This window comes from Nuphar pumila, chromosome 5 (genome assembly GCF_984573655.1).
Source record: "Nuphar pumila chromosome 5, dmNupPumi1.hap1.1, whole genome shotgun sequence".
Classification (NCBI taxonomy): Eukaryota; Viridiplantae; Streptophyta; class Magnoliopsida; order Nymphaeales; family Nymphaeaceae; genus Nuphar; species Nuphar pumila.
The window spans coordinates 29,578,388-29,601,701 of record NC_143253.1 but is presented as its reverse complement, the minus strand read 5'-3'; the positions used below and the strand labels follow the sequence as shown (position 1 = coordinate 29,601,701).

Below are 23,314 nucleotides of genomic sequence, written 5' to 3'. Positions count from 1 at the left end.
ATAAGAAAACATATACCTTTCAAATGGGTACATCCACCGATATTGCACAGGACCACCAACCCTTAATTCATATGGCAAATGTATGATCAAATGTTCCATAACATCGAAAAATGCTGGCGGAAAAATCTTTTCTAGCAGACAAACAGTAGTGATGACAGAGTCTTCGAGATTCTTTACATCAGTTACTACGACTTCCGATGCGCACAATGTTCTAAAAAATCCGCTCAACTCAGACAATACCCCCCATATAGGTTTGTCTAACATATTATGAAATGTTAGGGGTATCAATCGTTGTATAAAGATATGACAATCATGGCTCTTCAACCCATATAACTGTCTATCATCAATCTTCACAGCACGAACAATGCTAGAGACATATTCATCTGGAAATCTCAACTGCCTCAACCATTGACATATCTGCTTTATTTGATCAGGTTCAAGCACGTACCTTGCCTTTGGTTTCAGTACTTTGCCATTATACTCTTTGAGTTCCAATTCTGGTCTTTTACATATTACTTTTAAATCCATACGGGCCTTCGGATTATCCTTTTTTTTTCTCTTTAACATTCATTATTATATTGAACGCATTATCAAACACATTTTTCTTCACATACATCACATCCAAATTATGTTGTATCAATAGGGTCGGCCAATATGGTAGTTCCCAAAAAATAGATTTCTTTGTCCAATTGTGATCCTTCCCAAATCCAAGGAAGGGTGTCGGACTACATGCATCTGTTAATACATCTGGAAAGTATCGCAATCTTCTTAAAATCTCTATGTCAGACAATCTTGTGGCTGGACCTTCCATTTCAGTTGTGCCTACTCGAAACACATTCCTTTGTCGTCGTAACGGATGGTCGTTAGGTAGAAATCGATGATGACACTCAAACCAGCAAGGTTTCCTTCCATGTGTCAACCTAAAAGATTTTGTATCCTCCATGCAGTACGGACATGCCAACCTCCCATGTGTGCTCCAACCAGATAACATATCATATGTAGGGAAGTCATTGATTGTCCATAAAACAATGACCTTCATATTGAAAATTTGTTTTTTGTGGGCATCATATGTGGTAACACCGTCATCCCACAGTACTTTTAGTTCATCAATCAATGACCTTAAATATACATCAAGATTTTGGCCAGGTGAGGTCGGACCTGGGATCAATAGAGACAAGAAAAGATTTGGACGCTTCATACACAAGCTTAGTGGAAGGTTGTATGAAGTTACAAATACTGGTCAGCATGAGTATAGAGTTGATCTACCCCCAAATGGATTAAATCCATCTGTACATAGACCGAGTCTAACATTTCTCACCTCCATTACGAAGTTCTGATGAGTACGATCAAAGTGCTTCCAAGCTTCGGCGTCAACAGGATGCGTGATCTTGTCTTCATCATGTCAAACTTTATTTGCATGTCATATCATGTGCTTAGTTGTCCTTAAAGACATATACAATCGTTGCAATCTAGGAGTGATAGGAAAGTAGCGGAGTGACTTGTATGCAGCTTCTTTTGATCTCGTGCTACCATTGTCTCTTGTCTTTGGCTTGAACCGAGGATGCCCACATGACGGGCATGATATGTTATTTTCCTAATCCTTGAAATACAACATGCAGTGATTTGGACAAGCATTTATCTTTTTATACCACATACCTAGAGTGTTGACCATAACTTTCGCACGATAGAAATTTTATGGTAATTTCTCATCTTTGGGCAACGTACTCTTCACAATCATGCACAAACGGTAAAAACATGATTGACTCAAATTATACTCGGACTTCAAATTCATTAGTTGAAGAACTGCAGACAAGATAGTGTGACTCTTGCAATCGTTCCAAAGTGGTTCATCAACATCTCTAACTAAATCATAAAATCTACTAGTTGCATCGTTTGGTGATTCTTTATCTACTGCACTTCTTACATCACTAAGACTCATAGCAGAACCGAGTTTTGTTCCTGCGACATCAAATATCAAATCCATATATGGATTATCGTGCACCACATTCACCCGTGCATCAAAATTGTTTCTAAATTCTTCTCCATAAAATGTCTAATTTTGATAATCACTCACAAAACTCTTACTGTATAAGGTCTAACGTCATGAGGTTCTACAAATCGATTACTCTTACAAATCTTGTAGGGACACCTAATCCGACCTGTGGGATCCACTGTACTGACACTTGCAGTTGCAAATTCAATAAAACTTTCAACACCATCCATATATTCATGCGATAACTCATTGTCAACTACCTTATGGTACATCTATTCACGGTTTGCAGTCATTTTGTCGTATGATGTTACAAAATGTATGCTAATCAGTTAAAAGAGAACCATCAAAATGTTACGATGAAGAAAATATCAAATTTATCATGCAATATATGATGTCATACAATCACAAGAATTATGATGCATGCATTTATAACTTAATATATGCAAAACTATTCATAACACGATGCATTAATTTGAAGCATACTATCATTATATAATTTCACATGGAAGTCATAATTAAATTGAAATTAACTACATGCAAGCATGAATATAATCACATCAAATATTGCAATACATGGAAATCATTCATATAAAAAAAATGTCAAACATATAACTGCAACAAACACACTTTAATATCTCGCTAACTACTATTATGCCTTGCATGAAATCCGTACTCCAAAAATAAGAACACTTCTATTCTTGTACATTAAAATCATGCTCAGCATGATCTCCAAACTCCAACAAAGCAGTCCTAGATATCAACAACTAAGTGAGTGTGTGAATAGTAAAGTGTTGCATCCAATAAATTAAATAACATATGAAGCGTTTGCATCACTTACTCACCACTGGTATTTACCCGATTTGCATTGTTTTTGTCAATTACTTACCACGGGTGGCGGAGCACAAGCTGAATACGTTGAGAAATCTGCAAGAGATACTGTGTTAAAATGAAATCACACTGTGTTAAAATGAAGACACTCCAAAGGCAGTGATCGTCTCCCGAAGCGGCAGGCACAGGGTGATGACATGGTTTAGGAACCCGACGAGCATCGGGTTCCTGAACCACGACCCGTCGGCCCCTGTCAAAAAAAAAAAAACAGAGGCCAGAGGGGCGACCACCTGCCACAAAAAAAAGAGGCAGGGTCGCCCCCCTCCCCCCTACCAGAGGATCACGGGGGCGACCCCCTGCCCAAATAAAAAAATGAGGCAGGGGGCGACCTCCTGGCGGAGAAAATAAACGAGGCAGGGGGTCGCCCTCCAGCCGAAAAAAAGGGCAGGGGGCGACCCTTTGCCAGAAAAAAAAAACAGGCAGGGGGTCGCCCCACGTGCCGAAAAAAAGGGGCAGGGGGTCGCCCCCTGCCTCAGTTATTTTTTTCGGCAAGGAGGCCACCCCCTGCCAGAAAACAAAAAATGTGGTAGGGGGGCACCCCCCCTACCGGAAAACAAAAAACGCGGCAGGGGGGTCACCCCCTGCCGGAAAACACAACACGCACGAGGGGGTCGGCTCTCCTGCCGAAAACACAACACGCAGGAGGGGGTCGGCCCTCCTACCGGAAAACACAACACGCGACAGGGGGTCACCCCCCTGCCGGAAAATACTAACGAGGCAGGGGGTCCGACCGCCTGTCGGAAAACAAAAATTGCGGCAGGGGTGTCGCCCCCCTGCCGAAAAACACAACATGCGGCAAGGGGTCGCCCCCCCCTGCCGGAAAAACTAAAAGGGGCATCCGCCCCTTTTATCAGAAAAAAAATATGTCTTTTATCGAAAAAACCTAGGAGACGTCGGTCGGGGGCGGGAGACCAGGGGCAACGGGCAGAGCGGCAGGCCGGGGAGTGACGGACGGCGAGCGGTGGGGGCCGGGGAGACGCTGACGGGCGAGATATGGGGCGGCAGGAGGGAGAGGGCGGCCGACGGGAACAACAGAACAAAAAAGAGAAAGACGGCTTTGCTTAGGGATTTATGCAACATTTAGCGACGGATTTTGCGACGGCCTAAATTCATCGCAAAGCCGTCGTAAATTAATATAACTACGTAGCGACGAAACTATTCTGTCGTGAGATAGCGATGACACACTTTCCCTCGCCAAATCCACCGTTAAAATACGCGGTTATTACAACCAAACATTTCGTTGCTAAGCCTTCGCTAATTTGCGATGGATTGTGCGACGAAAGCTATTCCAATGATATTTTCGTAAATATTACGGTTCTTAGCAACAGATTTGTTTCTCATTAATCCGTCGATAATTATCGACGGATTTTTTCTGACGCTAATATCCGTCGCTAATCCCCTATTTTCTTGTAGTGTGAGCTCTAAACTTATTGCTTGCAAGCCAAACACTTTAACTATATTCATTCTATGATATAAAATATATTTATTTTAAATTAACAAGCTTATACCAGCCAAGCTGAATATTGGTTGTTCATGCTCGAGCTTGCTCAGCTTATTTTATGAGTTTGAACAAGCTCTTTACGAGCCAAACATGAGTCAAGCCATGAGCAACTCATCTCATTTCCTAGCACTACATATGAGGTGTGAAACATGGGTGAATTTATATATCTAAGATGCTCCTTTTTTCATACCATTGTGGCTCTGCCCTGACTTGTGGTCATTTTTGTCTAAGCTTGTTGGCCTATAATGCCCTCAAAATTTTAACCTTAATCTTTTTTTCAATATTGAAAATTTGAGACTATTTATATATATATATATAAGTAAAAGTAAATTAGATCTTATAATGCGAAAATGATTTTAAAAAATTAAATGAAAACGTACAAGATATACATATTTCAAACCATGTACCATATGAGACTAAAATATGAAGATTTTTAATTCTATGTCAAATCGGAGTATAAAAACAACGATTCAGTCTCTACATGATCAAGTACTTAAAACAAAAAGATCATGTCTAGCAAGATTGTAAGGTAAGAGTGACTCTAGATGATGCAGTTTGAGTAGTCCTTCATTTTTGCTACTCATCATACTTTACTAGCATTACTTGTCCTCCATAAAACGTAGTCAGACTCGCTAAAGCTTGGTAGGATAACTCAAACTTAAAAAAAATATATCAATCATTCAAAGGTAAAGACATAGTGTATTATTCATCAATCATCAAGTGATAGACAAGAGGACAATGTCCCATAAGTCATTCATTCAAGCATTCAAACATAAAGCATTTAAAAACATTTCATCACTTAATATTTTATTCAACCTTAACTCATATTATAAAGCACAATCTATGTATATTCAAGATATGCAAGTCATCGCATATGTTATGACCTAAAAGCCAAATTGATAGATTCATACTGGCGATCTCGACCAACAAACAAGATCATCACAATTCATCATAGCATTTTATTTTATCATAACAAAGATTTACAAGATCCCCGTCGGATCACCTAGTCTAGAAAATGTATTATCTCACAAGGAGTTATCGCCTTAGACGAATAGTCTGTCTGGTCTTGGACAATGCACTTTCTCATATAGATATACTATCTCTATGAGCTATCTACTCTTGGACAATTACACTTTCTTACAGAGGCTTAATGTTTTAACCGGATTATCTGATTTAGTCATGCACACCCTCATAGAGAATACTTTGAGAATAGTTCATCAACAGGTACCTGCATCAATACAATTGACCACTTTCAGGGTCGATAGCCACCAACATAGGTACAAGCATGTATATAATTAATTGGCAAACCATAAGATTTTAGGTTACCACTTTGGAGCATCAACATATATCAATTCAATCGACCAAACACAAGGTCAAGAGCCACTATCTGGGCTCGAACATTCAATTGGCGTCAAAAGATCTATCATATATCTCATTTCATGCATAAATTAACATACATCATATCATATATCATGACATTTAAATCATAAGATCAGATATTTTGCCAATAAGGTTTCATGAACCATAGCTCAATCATGAGCTTAAACATTTATCACATGCATTCATTATTTTACATAATGTGGTGTTTAACAATATATAGACGCTTATCATAACAGTCATATGAAATCATTAAGTTTCGTCAAAATTCACATATTCATAGATTAAACCTCGAAGCATGCATAAACAAAACATGAATTCCATGCATGTGTATGTGAATATACACATTTTATAATACGAAGCAACTAAACCTTAATATATGTAACTCCTACGTATTTCGAGATTTGCACACAGGATAAAAATATGTATGTTTCACCACAAGAATCAATATGAAAAACAAACATCTCATGCACAATGTGTCTTATATATATAATTCACTTAAATCATGATTTATTCATGGGAGTATGGGACGTATCATTCCATGCACAATAGTATTTGCATAATCCTAAGCATGTTCTCCTTCGTATGTCCCAAGGGTGAAGTATCTGGAGGAACTAATGGCCAAACAGTCGGTCTGGGCCAGGGTAATATGCTCAATGAGGAACTGTTAGCAGGACTTCCTTCTATCTCCATTCCATAACCAATCAAACACACAAGCCTCGTGAACTTGACCCTGTTCAGTGAATAAAGATCACCTTAAATAGATTTTTTTTTCAACATCAAGTGTGACAAGTCCACCATTATAGCACGGTGCTAACTCATTATTCAATGCAAGGCATGCAGTTATAACCCACATTTTCCTCAAACACAAGAGTAAGTTATTATTCATGTAGTGATAATGCCTTTGAAAAAACTAATTATAAATGAATAACCCATTGATGCAATCTCAACTCAGCGATTAAACTTGAATAAAAGCACTGACAAGTAAAAAGATATTACTGAAATTTAAACTCCCTGAATGTATCATCCAATAAAATCTCAGAGATAAGGTTGTGAACGTGCATACTCAATAATGGTCTTAAACTGAGCACCATTCTCATTGACAAAAACATGTCCATCAAAGAACTTAGCAAACTCAAGAACATCTTCAGGTCTTTTGAAATCAATATAAGCTTGAGCATACTGCATGTTGGCTAGATTTTGCAGGGGCAGAAGGCGGCCCATCTGTAGCGTCTGAAGAAGCAGAAGTCGACTTGCTCCATAAGGAGGGCCAACAAGATCGATGGTGGAAAGTGCCTCAACACTGCCTTAGTGTGATCCAGAGGGTCCTTCATGTGTGCACCACAAAAACCTCAAACAAATGAGAGGGATAGGGGGAGGAGTTATTGAACAATCGCAACGTGGGGAGGCGAGATTTTTATGGAATTTATATCTTGAGGAATTACCAGAAGTGATGATTGGGATGAGCGAATCACAGGCGGGGATTGATTGGGAGGAGAGGGGAAGGGGGAGTTTGCAGGTGGTTAATCTGGGGTTCGATACGTAGACAAGGGGATAACCTCTATGTAAAGGAGATCAAAGCAGAGGAGGGCATCAGGGAGGTTGCTCCGGTGTGGAGTTAACGATGGATTGAAGCTGCACCACCAGGATCTCGAATCTCGAGAGCGGGATGCCCTCACGGACGCTCGCTTATAGCCTTGCCATGGAGACCATGGCAGCACCCGCCGACTTAGAGAGAGAGAGACGTTCATGAACTTAGGGGAAGAAGAGAGGAGAATAGGGGTTATGAGTTACTGAGAGTGAGAAAGAAACGGGAGTCGGGGTATCGACCCCTCTTGGGAAGGAAAAGAAAAAGAAATGGGTGTGTTGGGTGCCGGGCCTCACACATTTCCCATTAAGCCAATCTCAAACGGGTCTAGTTTGGGTCCGTTTTTTATCCAATATGACCCAAAAATAAGAAAAATTTTGGTTTTAAATCTTATAAAAAAATATCAAAACTAAAAATAGTTAAAAAATATATTTATCCAAGTATGGTCTAAAACTAATTATATAATTCACTATAATTTTATTTATTATTTTAAAATCCTTTAAAACTCTATGTTTGGATTGATCATTTTGGATACCCATGTGAACTTCGGTCCATTCTAAAATCCACACACACACATATATATATATATATATATATATATATATATATATATATATTTATATTTTTTTGCCAAAATAAATTCTTGCTCCTTAGAGCCAAATAGTTGTACTAATACCAAATGATTTATAGTTTTGGTACTTTTTAAAATACTAGTTTATTTGATTGAACTATTTCCCATACATTATGTTATGACCAAAATGCCCTTTCTAAGATTTTTTTTTAAACTATAAAAAAGTATTTAGTTAAGTTCAAAAGACTAAAATAAAATAAATAACTTTTATAATAATTAAAGTATTTTAATAGTATTTTGATTAAAATAATTTCAAAAATACCAATTTTACCCCTATTGACCCCAAACGAGTAACTGAGCATATAGAATACCGATAATTAAAAAATAAAAAGTAGAAACACATTTTTAACTGAATGATAAAGTTTTATTTCTTTATTTATTAATAATCCTTAAAAATCATAAGCTTTACATGACCTTTTTTCAAAATGAGAGAAAGAAGAGCTTGAGTGGTTGTTTGTTTTCTGTGATCCCAGTCCGAGTTGATACAAAGGAAGTATCAATCCAGTGTTTTTAAATGCAACCAGATTGTCTACTGAGCTGATGAGGGCTGACCCCTTTTTGAAGTGATCCTTCAAGACCTATATGAGCTTTTTTCTCTTGCCTTTTTTTTTAACATCCTTCGTAACCTAGACCATAGGTTCTCATTTTGGATACGATTGAGAGTGATTATGTGATTTCCTACTGGTTTCTGCTCGGTTTATTAAAAGATTATTTCCCTATGCACAAGGTGATTCTCCATCCATTGAGGCATTTAGAGACTTGTTTGTAATGAGGGTAACCTCTAAACTGAGAATCGTTGATCTTCTTTTTGTGCTTGTGGATTTTTGGCCAAGAGATGATTTGATGAGGAAATAATAAGGTGCACCCTCTTTTACTTCAAAGCAGGTTATATGTCCCCCCCCCCCCGAACAGGGCAATTAGCTACATCTCATGCTCGGGGTCCCAAAGAGCACCACGTATGTAAGCATGTGTGTCTCGTATCCCATGTTTGTCAGCATTAATTAGCGTTGGAGTTTGATGCGATTGCAAAGACTTAAGTATCCTCTCCTCCATTGGTGCAAAAAAAAATGACGATTCTTGAAAAGGAGTGGTTGTAAAGACTTAAGTGCCCCGAAGATGATTATTTAAGACCCAGTCTCTGCAATGCAGGATTATCTGAGAAAGAAATCGCCCCTGGAGGAGGCCATGAACATCAACTCTCTCACACTCTCTCTCCCTTCTATTTCTGCTTCTATGCACATCCAACAGAAGATCTTACATTGCTCCATCAAGCACCGGCTGACCTGCACATTGACTGTTGTGGAGCCTGATTCAGAGTTTTTACCCTTACAGGAGGAGGGTTTGGGGGTTCATCCCAGCGTGGGTAGCATCATTCAACTAAATGAGTTGTAGATCCTGATTCAGAGTTTTTACCCTTATAGGAGAGGGGTCTGGGGGCTCCTCCCAACGTGGGTAGCATCATTCAACTTGAAGAGTTGTGGAGTCTGATTCAAAGTTTTTACCCTTACAGAAAAGGGGGGTCTGAGGGCTCCTCCCAGCGTGGGTAGCATCGTTCAACTTGATGAGTTGTTGAGCCTGATTTAGAGTTTTTGCCATTACACGAGGGGGGTTTGGGGGCTCCTCCCAGCGTGGGTAGCATCATTCAACTTGAAAAGTTGTGGAGTCTGATTCAAAGTTTTTACCCATTCATATTTTAAGGCATTAGATCTCATGTTTGAACATCCACGCACGTGCAGTTTGCTTTCATCATGTTCAGTTGCTTTCTAGATTATACTTTGAATTCTGGTGCATTTTAGATCTATCGATTTGTATGTAACCAGAGCTCATTTTAATCTAAATTTTTTACTGCAACTTCATGCATATGTCTTCATGCTTTCCACCAAAAATCAGATCATTCTGAGTTTGTTTGACCCACTTTAAAAATCGAGATTCAAAACCTGTTATTTTGCACCGTCAGGATTTTAGCAGAATCAGGACCAACTTGCGGGAGTGATTTCTCCCTAACCAGAGATGATCTTTCCGATCCGTAAAAAGAGTTGTTTTCTAAATTGAATCTAGTTTTTTCATACCAAATTTTAGTTATTTCTATGGTGTTTTCATACCAAGTTTGGGTCGAAAACCATAACCCTATCACCCTGTGTCATTTTAAAGACTCAAATTTTGATCCATTTTGTTTGAATTTTATTTAACTAATGGGAGATCATTTTTCAATTCTGTAAAACGGGTTCTCTTCGTTTATGTGTCTAGTTCATCCCTGTAAATTTTCAGAATTTTTCATGGTCAATTATTATTTTATTTTGATTAAATACCAGAACCTTATATCCAGATTTTATAAATGCTCTGATTTTGGCCCCCATATCATGACTGTTGTAGCACTTCTTCAACAAATCGTTATTTGATTGACAATATTATTCAGCAAATTATTGTTATGATTTTTTGGGGTCTCTAATGAGTCCCTACTATGATTTGTAGTATTTTTGGGTCTCCAACGAGCCTCACAATGATTTATAGTGTTGTTCGGTCTTTTAACTATGATTTATAGTGCTTTGGGGTCTCCAACGAGCCCCATAGCGATTTGTAGTGTTTTTCAGTTTTTTAACTATGATTTATAGTTTTTTCGGGTCTCTAACGAGACCCACAACGATTTATAGTATTGTTGGACCTCGCTATAGCTATTTGTTGTGTTTCTCGCTAAACACTACAGCGATTTGTGATACAAATCGCTATCTGAATCAGGACCAACTTGTCAGGGCTATATCTCCCTAACCAAAGATCGGATTTCAAATCCGTAAAAAGTGGTGTATTTGTTATAAAGTCTAGTTTATTCTTGTAAATTTTCAGCGATTTTTATGGTCATTTGATACCCCATTTAGATCTAAAATCAGACCCCTACCAGTCTGCCTTATTTGAGTGACATAAGTTTTTATTTCATTTTGTAAGAGTCATATCTCCCCAACGGAAGATCATTTTCCAAATCCGTAAAAAGGGTTTTCTTACTCTATGTGTCTAGTTTATATCTGGAAAGTTTTATAACTTTTTATGCTCATTTGATATTTCAAACCTATTAAAAACCGAGACATGTTATTATTCCATTTTAAGTGAGTGGATGGAAGTTAATTATAACCCTTCTCGGTTTTTAACAGGTTTGAAATAGCAAATGAGCTTAAAAAGTTATAAAACTTTCTATATATAAACTAGACACATAGAGAAAAAAAACCTTTTTTACGGATTTGGAAAATGATCTTCCGTTGCGGAGATATGACTCTTACAAAATGAAATAAAAACCTATCTCACTCAAATAAGGCAGACTGATAGGGGTCCGATTTTAAATCTAAATGGGGTATCAAATGACCATAGAAATCACTGAAAATTTACAGGAATAAACTAGACTTCATAACAAAGACACCACTTTTTACGGATTTGAAATCCGATCTCTGGTTAGGGAGATATGGGTCTCACAAGTTGGTCCTGATTCAGATAGCCATTTTTATCACAAATCGCTGTAGTGTTTAGCGAAAAACACTACAAATCGCTATAGCGAGATCCAGCAACACTATAAATCGCTGTGGGTCTCGTTAGAGACCCGAAAACACTATAAATCATAGTTAAAAGACCGGAAAATACTACAAATCGTTGTGGGGCTCGTTGGAGACCCCAAAGCACTATAAATCATAGTTAAAAGACCGAACAACACTATGAATCATAGTTAAAAGACCGAACAACACTATAAATCATTGTGAGGCTTGTTGGCGACCCAAAAATACTACAAATCATAGTAGAGACTCATTAAAAACCCAAAAAAATTATAACAACAATTTGCTGAATAATATTGCCAATCAAATAACGATTTGTTGAAGAAGTGCTACAACAGTCATGATATGGGGGCCAAAATCAGAACATTTATAAAATTTGGATACAAGGTTCTGGTATTTAATCAAAATAAAATAATAATTGACCATGAAAAATTCTGAAAGTTTACAGGGATGAACTAGACACATAAACGAAGAGAACCCGTTTTACAGAATTGAAAAATGATCTTCCATTAGGGAAATAAAATTCAAACAAAATGGATCAAAATCTGAGCCGTTAAAATGACACAAGGTGACAGGGTTATGGTTTTTGACCCAAAACGGGTATGAAAACACCATAGAAATTGCTGAAATTTGGTATAAACAAACTAGATTCAATTTAGAAAACAACCCTTTTTACGAATCGGAAAGATCATCTCTGGTTAGGGAGAAATCACTCCCGCAAGTTGGTCCTGATTCTGCTAAAATCCTGACGATGCAAAATAACAGGTTTTGAATCTCGATTTTTAAAGTGGGTCAAACAAACTCAGAATGATCTGATTTTTGGTGGAGAGCATGAAGACATATGCATAAAGTTGCAGTAAAAAATTTAGGTTAAAATGAGCTCTGGTTACATACAAATTGATAGATCTAAAATGCACCAGAATTCAAAGTATAATCTAGAAAGCAACTGAACATGACGAAAGCAAACTGCACATGCGTGGATGTTCAAACATGAGATCTAATGCCTTAAAATATGAATGGGTAAAAACTTTGAATCAGACTCCATAACTCTTCAAGTTGAATGATGCTACCCACGCTGGGAGGAGCCCCCAAACCCCCCTCCTGTAAGGGCAAAAACTCTAAATCAGGCTCCACAACTCATCAAGTTGAACGATGCTACAGTTAGTGTGCAGGTCAGTCGGTGTTTGATGGAGAAATGTTGGATCGTTTGTTGGATGTGCACAGAAGTAGAGAGAGAAGGGAGAGAGAGTGAGATGAGGTTTTACCCCTCTCTTGTAAGGGTAAAAACTCTGAATCAGGATCTACAACTCATTTAGTTGAATGATGATACCCACGCTGGGAGGAGCCCCCAAACCCTCCTCCTATAAGGGTAAAAACTCTGAATCAGGCTCCACAAGAGTCAATGTGCAGGTCAGTCGGTGCTTGATGGAGCAATATAGGATCTTCTACTGGATGTGCACAGAAGCAGAAAGAAAAGGGAGTCAGAGGGTTGATGTTCATGGCCTCCTCCAGGGGAGTTTTCTTTCTCGGATAATCCTGCAGTGCAAAGACTGGGTCTTAAATAATCATCTTTGGGGCACTTAAGTCTTTTCAAGAATCCTCCCTTGATTTCTTCTCTAGAGAGAGAGAGGGTTTTACAGTGTTTTACGGAGAAAGAAGAAGAAGTCTTTGAAGAGTCAACATCATCTTTGACTTTCTGGATGGAGGACATGTTTGTCCTTTTTTTGAACTGTTTGTTTTTTCTTTTTTGAATGAAAGGCATTTTTGTCATTTTCTCAAACCATCACTTTATGAGAAGAATAGCAAGAAAGGGTACTTAAGTCTTTGCAACAACACCAGAGTCCGATGCAAAGTTATGTCAACATACACGGGAATACGAGCCCCATGTGCTTGTATACGTGGTGCTCATTCAAAGCCCCGAACACAGACATGAGATTCAGTGAATCATCGGGGGGGGGAACATACACCACCCTCTCCTTTTACTTGGTTTGACCCACCTCCCGTACGTTTCATCTTGAATGAGAGCACAAGGAGATTGTCCTTTCATAGGATGTAATCTTTCTTGCAAGATATAAAAGGGGAGATCTTAGTGTGATTGTTTGATGGGCCTATACAAATCATAATTATCTGAAGAGACATTCCTATATTTTTCTCTTTCTCTTATGGGACATATCTTCGGTGTACTTCGTGCCCTCTTGATAGCACACTTGGGGTACTGCTGATGGCTTGCAGGGATTGTCACTGCATGAGATGACTAAGAGAATTCAGACCACTGTGGTGTTGGTTGACGCTTTACATTTGCTAACCTATTTTGAGAACTATTCTTCTCTAGGCTTAGACTTCTTCCTTTTCATTATGGTTCATATCCTCATTTTTTTAAGATTGCTTTTGCTCTTGGTTTATGAGAATGTTGTCCTGAGTAATATATCATAAGATAAAACATTCGTTGGTATTGTGTCCCACAGCTCTGTGATACCGCTAATACTTAGTAGGACTGTTTTCTTTCATTTGTGGTGGGTTAGATACTATGGGCAACTTCACCAACTCGTCCTTCAATAGGAGATTCAGGACATCTGACCGAGCTTATTGAAACTTAAAGAACACTCTGTCCTTAGCCCATTTTCGATTTCCTCCATATCCAATTGTTTTTGACCTACGTGTAAATAGCCCTTACAAGTAATCCCCCAAATGTTTGGTTCAACATATGCAATCTAAAGAGCATGAATGCAGCAACTTGAAATTCAAATGATGCCCAACCACAAAAGGTTAATACTTCTCTCTATGTTTCTACCAAGATATAGAAAGTGTATGCTCCTGTTCATTTTATCTAATGCATTCCATCCTATATGGAAGCATAATCAGGTAGTCATTTTCATAAAATGCAGATTTTTCCTGTCCTCAATAGAAACTAACATTTAGAGTTTTAAACAAGAATGCATAGACTAAATATAATGACAACTCAAACAAATCCTTGATGCTTTATTTTAACAGCAGCCAGTTAACATAAGGCATCAAACCATCTCACATTCATCCACTAACCATGATTTACTCAATGTGATCTCACAGGAACATGATTTCTTCTAGCCTAGAGCTTGAAGAGGAGATCTCAACAACTCATGCAATCAGATAAAACACAAGAAATTACTGCAAATCCTCAAATTCACAAAATTTTGCCCTAATATGTGGAAGATCTAAACCAACAGAAAAAAGAGACATGCAGCCGAGTATATAACACACCATAAAGCACACAAATATACACTTGGACCCTAACATGCATCAGATCTAAACAATACAAGAGGAAAAAAAGAAGACAAACAAGGGTACAAGAAACCCTAAGGGGATGGTCGCTGCTAGATGGATGCTAGAATCGAAGGGGATGGTGTAATCAGAACCAGAAAAGGCATCTCAAAACAAGGGCTGACTGAGGCAACCAAGTGCACTAGATGTTGGTGAAACAGAGGTGTAACCAAGAGGAATGAAGAAGCGTTCTGGGCGTCGTTGGGTTGTTGATCGGCAGGGCCATCACTGTCTCTAGAGAGGCGCTGTTGTTAGTTTCACACACATTTTTTACTCACACCTCACTGTTCCACCCTTTTCTCATTTAAAAAAAAAAAACTTAAATTAGAACCCCCTCTTCATTTTTATGGGTTGTGTCCCTTCTCCACTGCCGCCACAAATCACCTCAACTGGTCTGGTAAGGGAATGGAAGGAGAGACAAAGGAAAAAAATCTCTATAAAAAATAAAAAGAGGCAAAAGCAAACTTCTAAAGCTGGGTTTTCTGGTTTTAAGTCTGATCCAACGGTCAGCATGTGCAATATATGTTTAAGTAGCTAACAATTTAACATTTAAGCAGCTAAGCTGCTCTCTCTCTCTCTCTCTCTCTCTCTCTCTATATATATATATATATATATATATATATATATATATATATATATATATATATATATATATATATATATATATATATATATATATATATATATATATATATATATGAGAATGGAACACCCATGTCTCGTTATGCCCCAACCTGCCTCATAGGTTTTAAGTGTCTTATGATAGATTTGAACCATTAGATTTGTTTAGCATGGTCAATTCAGTGAGAATTGACTTTTGGATCATGTTTTTTGGATGAAGAAATATATTTTTTTGAGCAAAAAAAAAATGGTATCTTCATAGCCATTGATTTTGGATTACCAAAAAAACCTGCATACAAGTCAGATTCACACAATGCAAAATCCGATTTTAATTAAACAAAATCTATAGATCACATCTACGGTGTTAGACATGAGAAAAAATACTTAAAACTATGATTTTTTAAGAGGCCTAATGAAAAAAAAGGCCTAAAGAACACATATTTGCTATATATATATATAGAGAGAGAGAGAGATTAACATATTAGGCCGAATTTCTCGTTCTACCCCGTGCCCCCATAGGTTTTAAGTGTTTTATGATAGATCTGAACCGTTAGATGTGTTTGACATGCTTGATTTAGTGAGAATCTATGCTTGCATCCTATTTTTTGGACAAAAAAAACATATTTTTTTGAGTCAAGAAAAAATGGTACCTTCATAGCCATTGATTTTGGATCACCTAAAAAACCTTTATACAATTCAGATTCCGGCATATCCAAAAGCTGGTTCTCACTAAACAAAACCTATAGATCCCATCTACGGTGTTAGATGTGAGAAAACATATTAAAACTATGACTTTTTAAGGGTCCTAACGATCCCTAAAGAAAAAAAAAGCTTAAAGAATACATTACTTATATATATATATATATATATATGTGTGTGTGTGTGTGACTTATAAGGTAAGGCGTGTTGGAAGCAGGTGGGCGTGGTCGGTGCGTCTGTGGCGCCAACTGACGATGTGCAAGTTGGAGCCTTCCCCAAAAAGAGTGAAAGGGAAAATCAACTCTATGATCATGAAAAGGGAAGTAAGCTGTTCGGGTTTTTTTTGGAGTCCAAGTGTCCAAAACTTGTTGGCTGCTTATGTGGGTGCTATGTGAGTCAGAAGAGTGCCTCGCATGTGGCTTTGAAAGAATGAACCATCCTTTTCCATCCTAAAAACTTATGCCCCAAGACTCAAATGTGGCTTAATCGGGACCTGACCAACTTATACGAGTGGGAATGGACCTGTACCAGAGCCCCAAGCCCTCTTAGAGGCGACTTGGTCAGAAATAATAAAGACCAAAGTTAAAAACACAACAAACCCATTGCTCAAACCTACCTATCTTAAATTATTTTTGAGAATACATAAAGAGCAAGTAAAGCCATAAATGAAATAGGGTCACAAGTAAAGCCATAAATGAAATAGGGTCACCAACCAAGCATCAATTTTGAAGGACCAAGTAAGCAGCGGGGGACGCGCCCAACCGAACACGTTTGGTACGTAAGCGCGTCAACGACAAATGTTAGAGCCAATCATCACCAGCCATCTGTCCAAATTGCTCCCATCTTTAATAATGACCACCTTCTCTCTTATGATGTACACGAAGACTCAAATATTTTTCTAAACGCTCCTCTCTCTCTCTCTCTCTTTCGCTCTCATGATGTATACACAGACGATCAAAATACTTGTTTCTGGACGCTCCACTCTTTAAAAGAGCTCACCATCCTAGATGCTTCTCTATAAATGGACGCCAACACCATTGCTATCGTCCCATCTTCATTTCTTCTTAGCCATCTTCACAAACTCAGACATCCTCCGTAGAAAACTCATCAACCAATTCACCTGTTACCAACACGACGAACATGACCACTTCTTTTTCTTCTTCTAGAGTAATGCTACTGTTTGTCTTGCTGTCATTGAGAGCTCTGTTGCCAGCCTCAGCGGGCAACTTCTACAAAGATTTTGACATCACCTGGGGCAATGGCAGAGCCAAGATACTGAACAATGACAACCTCCTCCAGCTCTCTCTCGACAGAGCCTCCGGCTCTGGCTTCCAATCCAAGAACCAGTACCTCTTCGGCAAGATCGACATGAAAATCAAGCTTGTCCCCGGGAACTCGGCCGGCACCGTCACCGCTTACTATGTATAATCACCCTCCATATCTCTCCCCCGCCTGCAATATCCAACCATTTTGAATTCATACTGATCATACAATTTAGACATCAATGTCTATATATATATATATATATATATATATATATATATATATATATATATATATATATATATATATATATATATATATATATATATATATGTCAATCCACTGACTCTGATTTTCTGTGTTTTTCTTCCAGCTATCATCACAAGGGCCAGGTCACGACGAGATCGACTTCGAATTCCTCGGCAACCTGAGTGGCCATCCATACACACTCCACACCAATGTGTTCACTCAGGGGAAAGGCAACAGAGAGCAGCAATTCCGTCTCTGGTTCGACCCCGCTTCCAACTTCCACACTTACTCCATCCTCTGGAACCCCCAGCAGATCGTGTGAGTTTTGTTTTTTGTCCACTCTATTGCCCTTGTAGGTTTTACTAACTTCGCTATTAAGGGGATCTCAACCGACGGAGGATCAGGTGCAATCACATTGCACCGTTGCACCTGATCCGCTTACCATCTTCTGTTGCTGGGAGGCTGTGCTCCAGAGATGAAGGGTGGTCCGGCAGCGGCACATTCAAAGTGTGCAATGTGATTGCACCTGATCGGCCCTCATCTCAACCATACTAATGCAAGTCCCATACCTCGATCAAAGAAGAGGATTGGTGTCAGTGGCAAATGTTTATGAAACTTTATCCACGTTCTATGAACATGAGTCTTAAGAGAAATTCCATACTCAAAGGAACATAGAAACATGACTTATAAAGCCAAACTATTGGGATATATAAGGCTTTATGGTGATGATGATGATGATAATGTTTATGGGTGTTAATCTGCAGTTTCTCTGTTGATGGCATCCCCATCAGAGTGTTCAAGAACTTGGAAAAGAAGGGAGTTCCATACCCAAAGAGCCAACCAATGAGGATATACTCAAGCCTATGGAATGCTGATGACTGGGCAACCAGAGGTGGGCTCGTGAAGATTGATTGGTCGAAGGCGCCATTTGTCGCGTCGTACTCCGACTTCAAGGCCTATGCCTGCGTCTGGTCATCTGGCTCTTCCTCCTGCACTCACAATCCCAATGGATGGTTCAACCAAGAGCTGGATGCTAGCAGCCAGCAGAGGCTCAAGTGGGTTCAGAAGAACTACATGGTCTACAACTACTGCACCGACACCAAGCGCTTCCCTGACGGCCTTCCCCTGGAATGCTCTACTAATGCTTCCTTGGCTTAATGAATTTGTTTTCTGCATTCTTTATTCTTATATGTAGACTTCAGATATTCAAAATTAGTAGAATTATGTAAAAGTTTTTCGCTGTTTAAATATGAAAATAAATCATTTTAACTCGCTTTCCACATAGAATTATATGTTTGACATGATACATTAAGTCCCCTCAGAGTTGTTCAAAATGCATCCGCCCTGAATAGTAAACCGCCATGAGGGTGATGAATTTCATTTAGAGCCCTATTTTTTTTTGCTGATATTGCAAAAAGAGGCTCGTATTTTCTCAAAAGATATTTTAAGACCTAACTTTCACTGAAACTGCCAAATAGAGACTTCTCTTAGAGTAACTACGGTTAAACATGAGTTATGTGCAATAAAATTACTAAAGTACCCTTATGTGGCACAATAGGATAAATGCACTTTTCTTTATGACATCCTCACCATGAACCAGGTCACTTAATGAGCCTGCCTCCCTGTAAGGTAAAACTCGGGGTTGAGGACATGACCACCCAGCCTTACGTGCTCCCAACATGAGAAAGCAACAACATTAGTGTTAAGTTGTATCTTGAAATGTCTTTTCAAAAAATGTGGAACTTCTTTTGGAATATCAGGCAAAAGTGGGCTTCTAAATGAAAAATTTCCCAAACCCCTCAATTAAGATAATGCATTTCTACTAATCCAGTTATATTATTTGAGGCCAAGATTGAAATAACGAAAAAAATGTGTTCATCTTCCTTTTTTCCTTTTTTGCTACTCTATCAAGTCCTTGTCCTAGATAAACTGCATTCGAATGAAACCCAATTTCAATTTTCAAACCCCAAAAGAAAAAATAACAAGGCCAAGAAGAAGCTGGATCTAGATCTAGATCCAGACCAGACTGGATGATCCACAAAACATTCTAAAAATGTTAGTAACACTCGTGGAGTCTAACAAGTATATTTGATACTAACATCTGTAGCCAATATTGACCTTATTACGAGTGTGTGCATGTGTAGAGAGAGAGAGAGAGAGAGAGAGAGAGAGTAGCTTCTAAAGAATCTCATCTCCTAAATCATTCAAAACAGCTTTAAGGACAAATTTTTTGGCATTTATTTATATTCTCAACTCATAAATGCATTTTTGACAGCTTATTAGAAAAATATGCATAGATTATGCATGCGTTTTTCATGTTTAGATGTGTTTTAGAGTGATCAAAAATCAACAACTCATGTTGTACCAAAACTTAGTGAAATGTGAATCAGGGTTTCTTATGGAATCAATTTGATGGAAGGCATAGCTTCTAGTGAAAAAGTAATGATGACCACATCTATATGCTAGGACTAAGCAAAAAAAATGGAAAATGATTGTAAAGATGTTTTCTTAAAAACCCATAATTTGTCAAAAATCCTCTCAATGATCCTGTAAATGGCAAACTTTATTAGGACTTTTTTACCTTTCTCATATGCAAAACTCACAAAGTTCTCTTGATATATCACTTCACTCGCGGGGTATCATAAACTTTCACTTAAAAAGCGGTTTGCACATTTTTTTTCTGAGGATATCATGAAGTTTGCATAATAATAGTTGTGAACATCCTTTTAAGCCCAAACGTCAAAACTTCGCAAATACCTAATATATATCCTCATGTCACCCCAGAATTAAGTGGGCTCAAAATAGGTGTGGCCTGGGTTCAACAACTAGGCACACTCGGGCTCACCTGGCATGCAACATGGGGTTGTGTGCCAGTCAATGATAGCAGGGCACATGGGTGTGCACACTACGGTGTGTGGCACGTTGTTGCATGCAACTCATCTGCACCGTGTGCTCCCATGCATGTGGCGTGCCATACGTAGGACACACACCACAATGGATGCATGTTCCGCTCATTGCGCACCATGCATAGATGCGCACCGCGATGCATGCATGCTACGAGTATCGCGCACTCATGTAGCGTGTTGTGCATGAGATGTGTGGATGTGCCCTATAATTTGTGCAAGCTCACATTGTAAGTATCATGCCCACGTGGTTGTGCACTCGTTGCGCATGTGAGTGGCACACCATAGACAGAGGCACACCACAACAGGCATGCATTCTGTGGGTCTCATGCATGCCCATAGCGCATTTTTTAGGGCAACTGCAGGGCCAATTTAGGGGACTTAGGGAGGGCAGGTCATGGGTTCTTTTCTATATTAGGAGAGGTCTTTCTAGCAGAAGAAAACAATACATATAAGGCTCTAGAAAGACCCTTGATGTAATTCTTTGATTCGATTTAGAGAATAAAAAAAAAAGAGAGCTTGACCCCAAATTTTGGTGTGTGAGTGTGCTTGGGAAAGAGGTTGACTAGTGAGGGGGAACACTAGACCTGTAACGCCATAAAAATTTTAACCTTAATTAAAGTTCAAATATTGAAATTTTGAGACCATTTTTTTTATATAAGTGTAAGTAAATCAGATCTTATAATGCAGAAATAATTTTTAGAAACGGTTAAGACTTTGGGGGCGGTTACACTAAAGATAACAATTAAATCAAAATGTACGGGATATACACATTTCAAATCACGTACAATATAAGACTGAAATACGAAGAGTTTTAATTTCATTTCAAATCAGAGTATGAAAAAATACTTCAGTTTCTACATGATCAAGTACTTAAAATAAAAAGATCATGAATACCAAGATCGCAAGGTAAGAGTGGACCCTCGAGGATGCAACTCGATCAACCCTTAGCTTCAACTACTCATCATACTTTACCTGCATTACCTGTCCCTCATAAAATGGGGTCAGACTCGCTAAAGTCTGGTAAAGCAACTCAAACTTAAAGAAAACACATCAAGCATTTAAAGGTAAAGATATATTATTCATCCATCGTCAAGTGATAGACAAGGGAACAACGTCCTATGAGTCATTCATTTCAAGCATTCGAACATAAAGCATTTAAAAGCATTTCATCACTTAATATTTTATTCAACCTTAACTCACATAATAAAGCAATATCTATATGCATTCAAGTTATACAAGTCATTGCATATATATATATATATATATATATATATATATATATATATATATTCAGATCATTGCATCATTTTCATATGCATTCATAATTCTTATAAACAATAAGTCAAATCATATTTGACCATTCCAACGTGAAACACATACCTTATAAGTAATTTAGTTAGATATTCATAATACACATCAATCATGATACATAGGTATGATGTATTTACTTAGATAATCATAATGCAATCATTTGCAATGAAACTATGTAGGCATGATGTATCATTCACCTAATAGGTCAAAACTAGTTATTTGTAGGCGTGATGTGTCATTCACCTATACGCTAATATAAGCATCACAATCATAACCTCATAACAAGATCTAAAATCACTAAGGATCTGATTATCATATCTGAGTTCAATATATAATCATGCTATAACAGAAAAGTCAAATCTATAGATTCATAACTGGCTATCTCAATCAACTCAAAAGATCACAATTTATCATAACATTTCATTTATTCATAATAAAGATTTACAAATCCATACCGGATCACCTGGTCTGTGAAATGTACAACCTCACAAGGAGTTACCGCCCTAGACGGTTGGTCTGCCTGGTCTTGGATAATGCACTTCCTTACAGGAATATACCGTCTTCGCGGGCTACCCGCACTTGGACAACGCACTTTCTCACAGAGACTTATTGCTCTAGTCGGATTACCTGATCTGATCATGCACACCCTCATAGAGAATCCTTTGAGAACAATTCTTCAATGGGTACCATATCTAGTGAAAACTATTATGATACATGCATCAATACAATTGACCACTCTCAAGGTCGATAGCCATCAATACGAGCATAAGCATGTATACAATCAAAGCATCACATCATACATCACTTCATATGATATTAAAATTATAAAATCATATATTTAACCAATAAGGCTTCATGAACCAAAGTTCACTATTGAACTTAAACATTTATCACATGCATTCATAATTTTAATTTACGTGGCATTTAAATTATATAATACAGAAACATATTATCCTACTCATTATATCATCGCCACAAAGAACATTGCACTTCGTAAATTGAACCTCGAAGCATGCGTAAACAAAACATGAGTTTTATGCATGCATATGTGAACATGCACATTTCATAATACGAAGCAATTAAAGCTCAACATACATAACTCCTACGTAGTTTGAGATTTGCACACACGATAAAGGTCATGAATTTTTTACCACATGAATTGATATATCACCTTACATATAATTGTGTAAGGGTTGGTCAAAATCTCATTGACCATTCTACCATACATCATACGCATATATTTCTTAAGCAAACAAGACATACAAGTTCAAAACAATTTATAACATTCACATGCATTTTTCCATACAAGAATAAATGAGTCCATCATATGACAAGACAATATATATAACATTCACATTATGCATCGAAGATGACTTATACATATCCATAGTAGTTATATGTGCACCATGTATCAAATTCATACAAACACACAAAGCAACATACAAACCAAAGTATGA

The 23,314-nt window shown here is 38.0% G+C and overlaps 1 protein-coding gene across 1 annotated transcript; it reads left to right on the top strand.

Annotated features, from left to right (window-relative positions):
* The first annotated feature begins 17,057 nt into the window (after window positions 1-17,057).
* LOC149837263 (xyloglucan endotransglucosylase protein 7-like) lies at window positions 17,058-18,912 on the top strand. Its single transcript, XM_090007301.1, has 3 exons — window positions 17,058-17,550; window positions 17,765-17,958; window positions 18,405-18,912. Exons 1-3 carry the CDS (start codon window positions 17,269-17,271, stop codon window positions 18,796-18,798), a joined length of 870 nt encoding a protein of 289 aa, XP_089863427.1. The 5' UTR covers window positions 17,058-17,268; the 3' UTR covers window positions 18,799-18,912.
* Window positions 18,913-23,314: the final 4,402 nt, after the last annotated feature.

Excerpts from the sequence above, each read along its gene's own strand:
- LOC149837263 (XM_090007301.1), top strand. The coding sequence starts at position 17,269 with ATGACCACTTCTTTTTCTTCTTCTAGAGTAATGCTACTGTTTGTCTTG. Across the intron at positions 17,551-17,764 it reads GCACCGTCACCGCTTACTAT|CTATCATCACAAGGGCCAGG; the intron begins GTATAATCACCC and ends TTTTTCTTCCAG. Across the intron at positions 17,959-18,404 it reads TGGAACCCCCAGCAGATCGT|TTTCTCTGTTGATGGCATCC; the intron begins GTGAGTTTTGTT and ends GTTAATCTGCAG.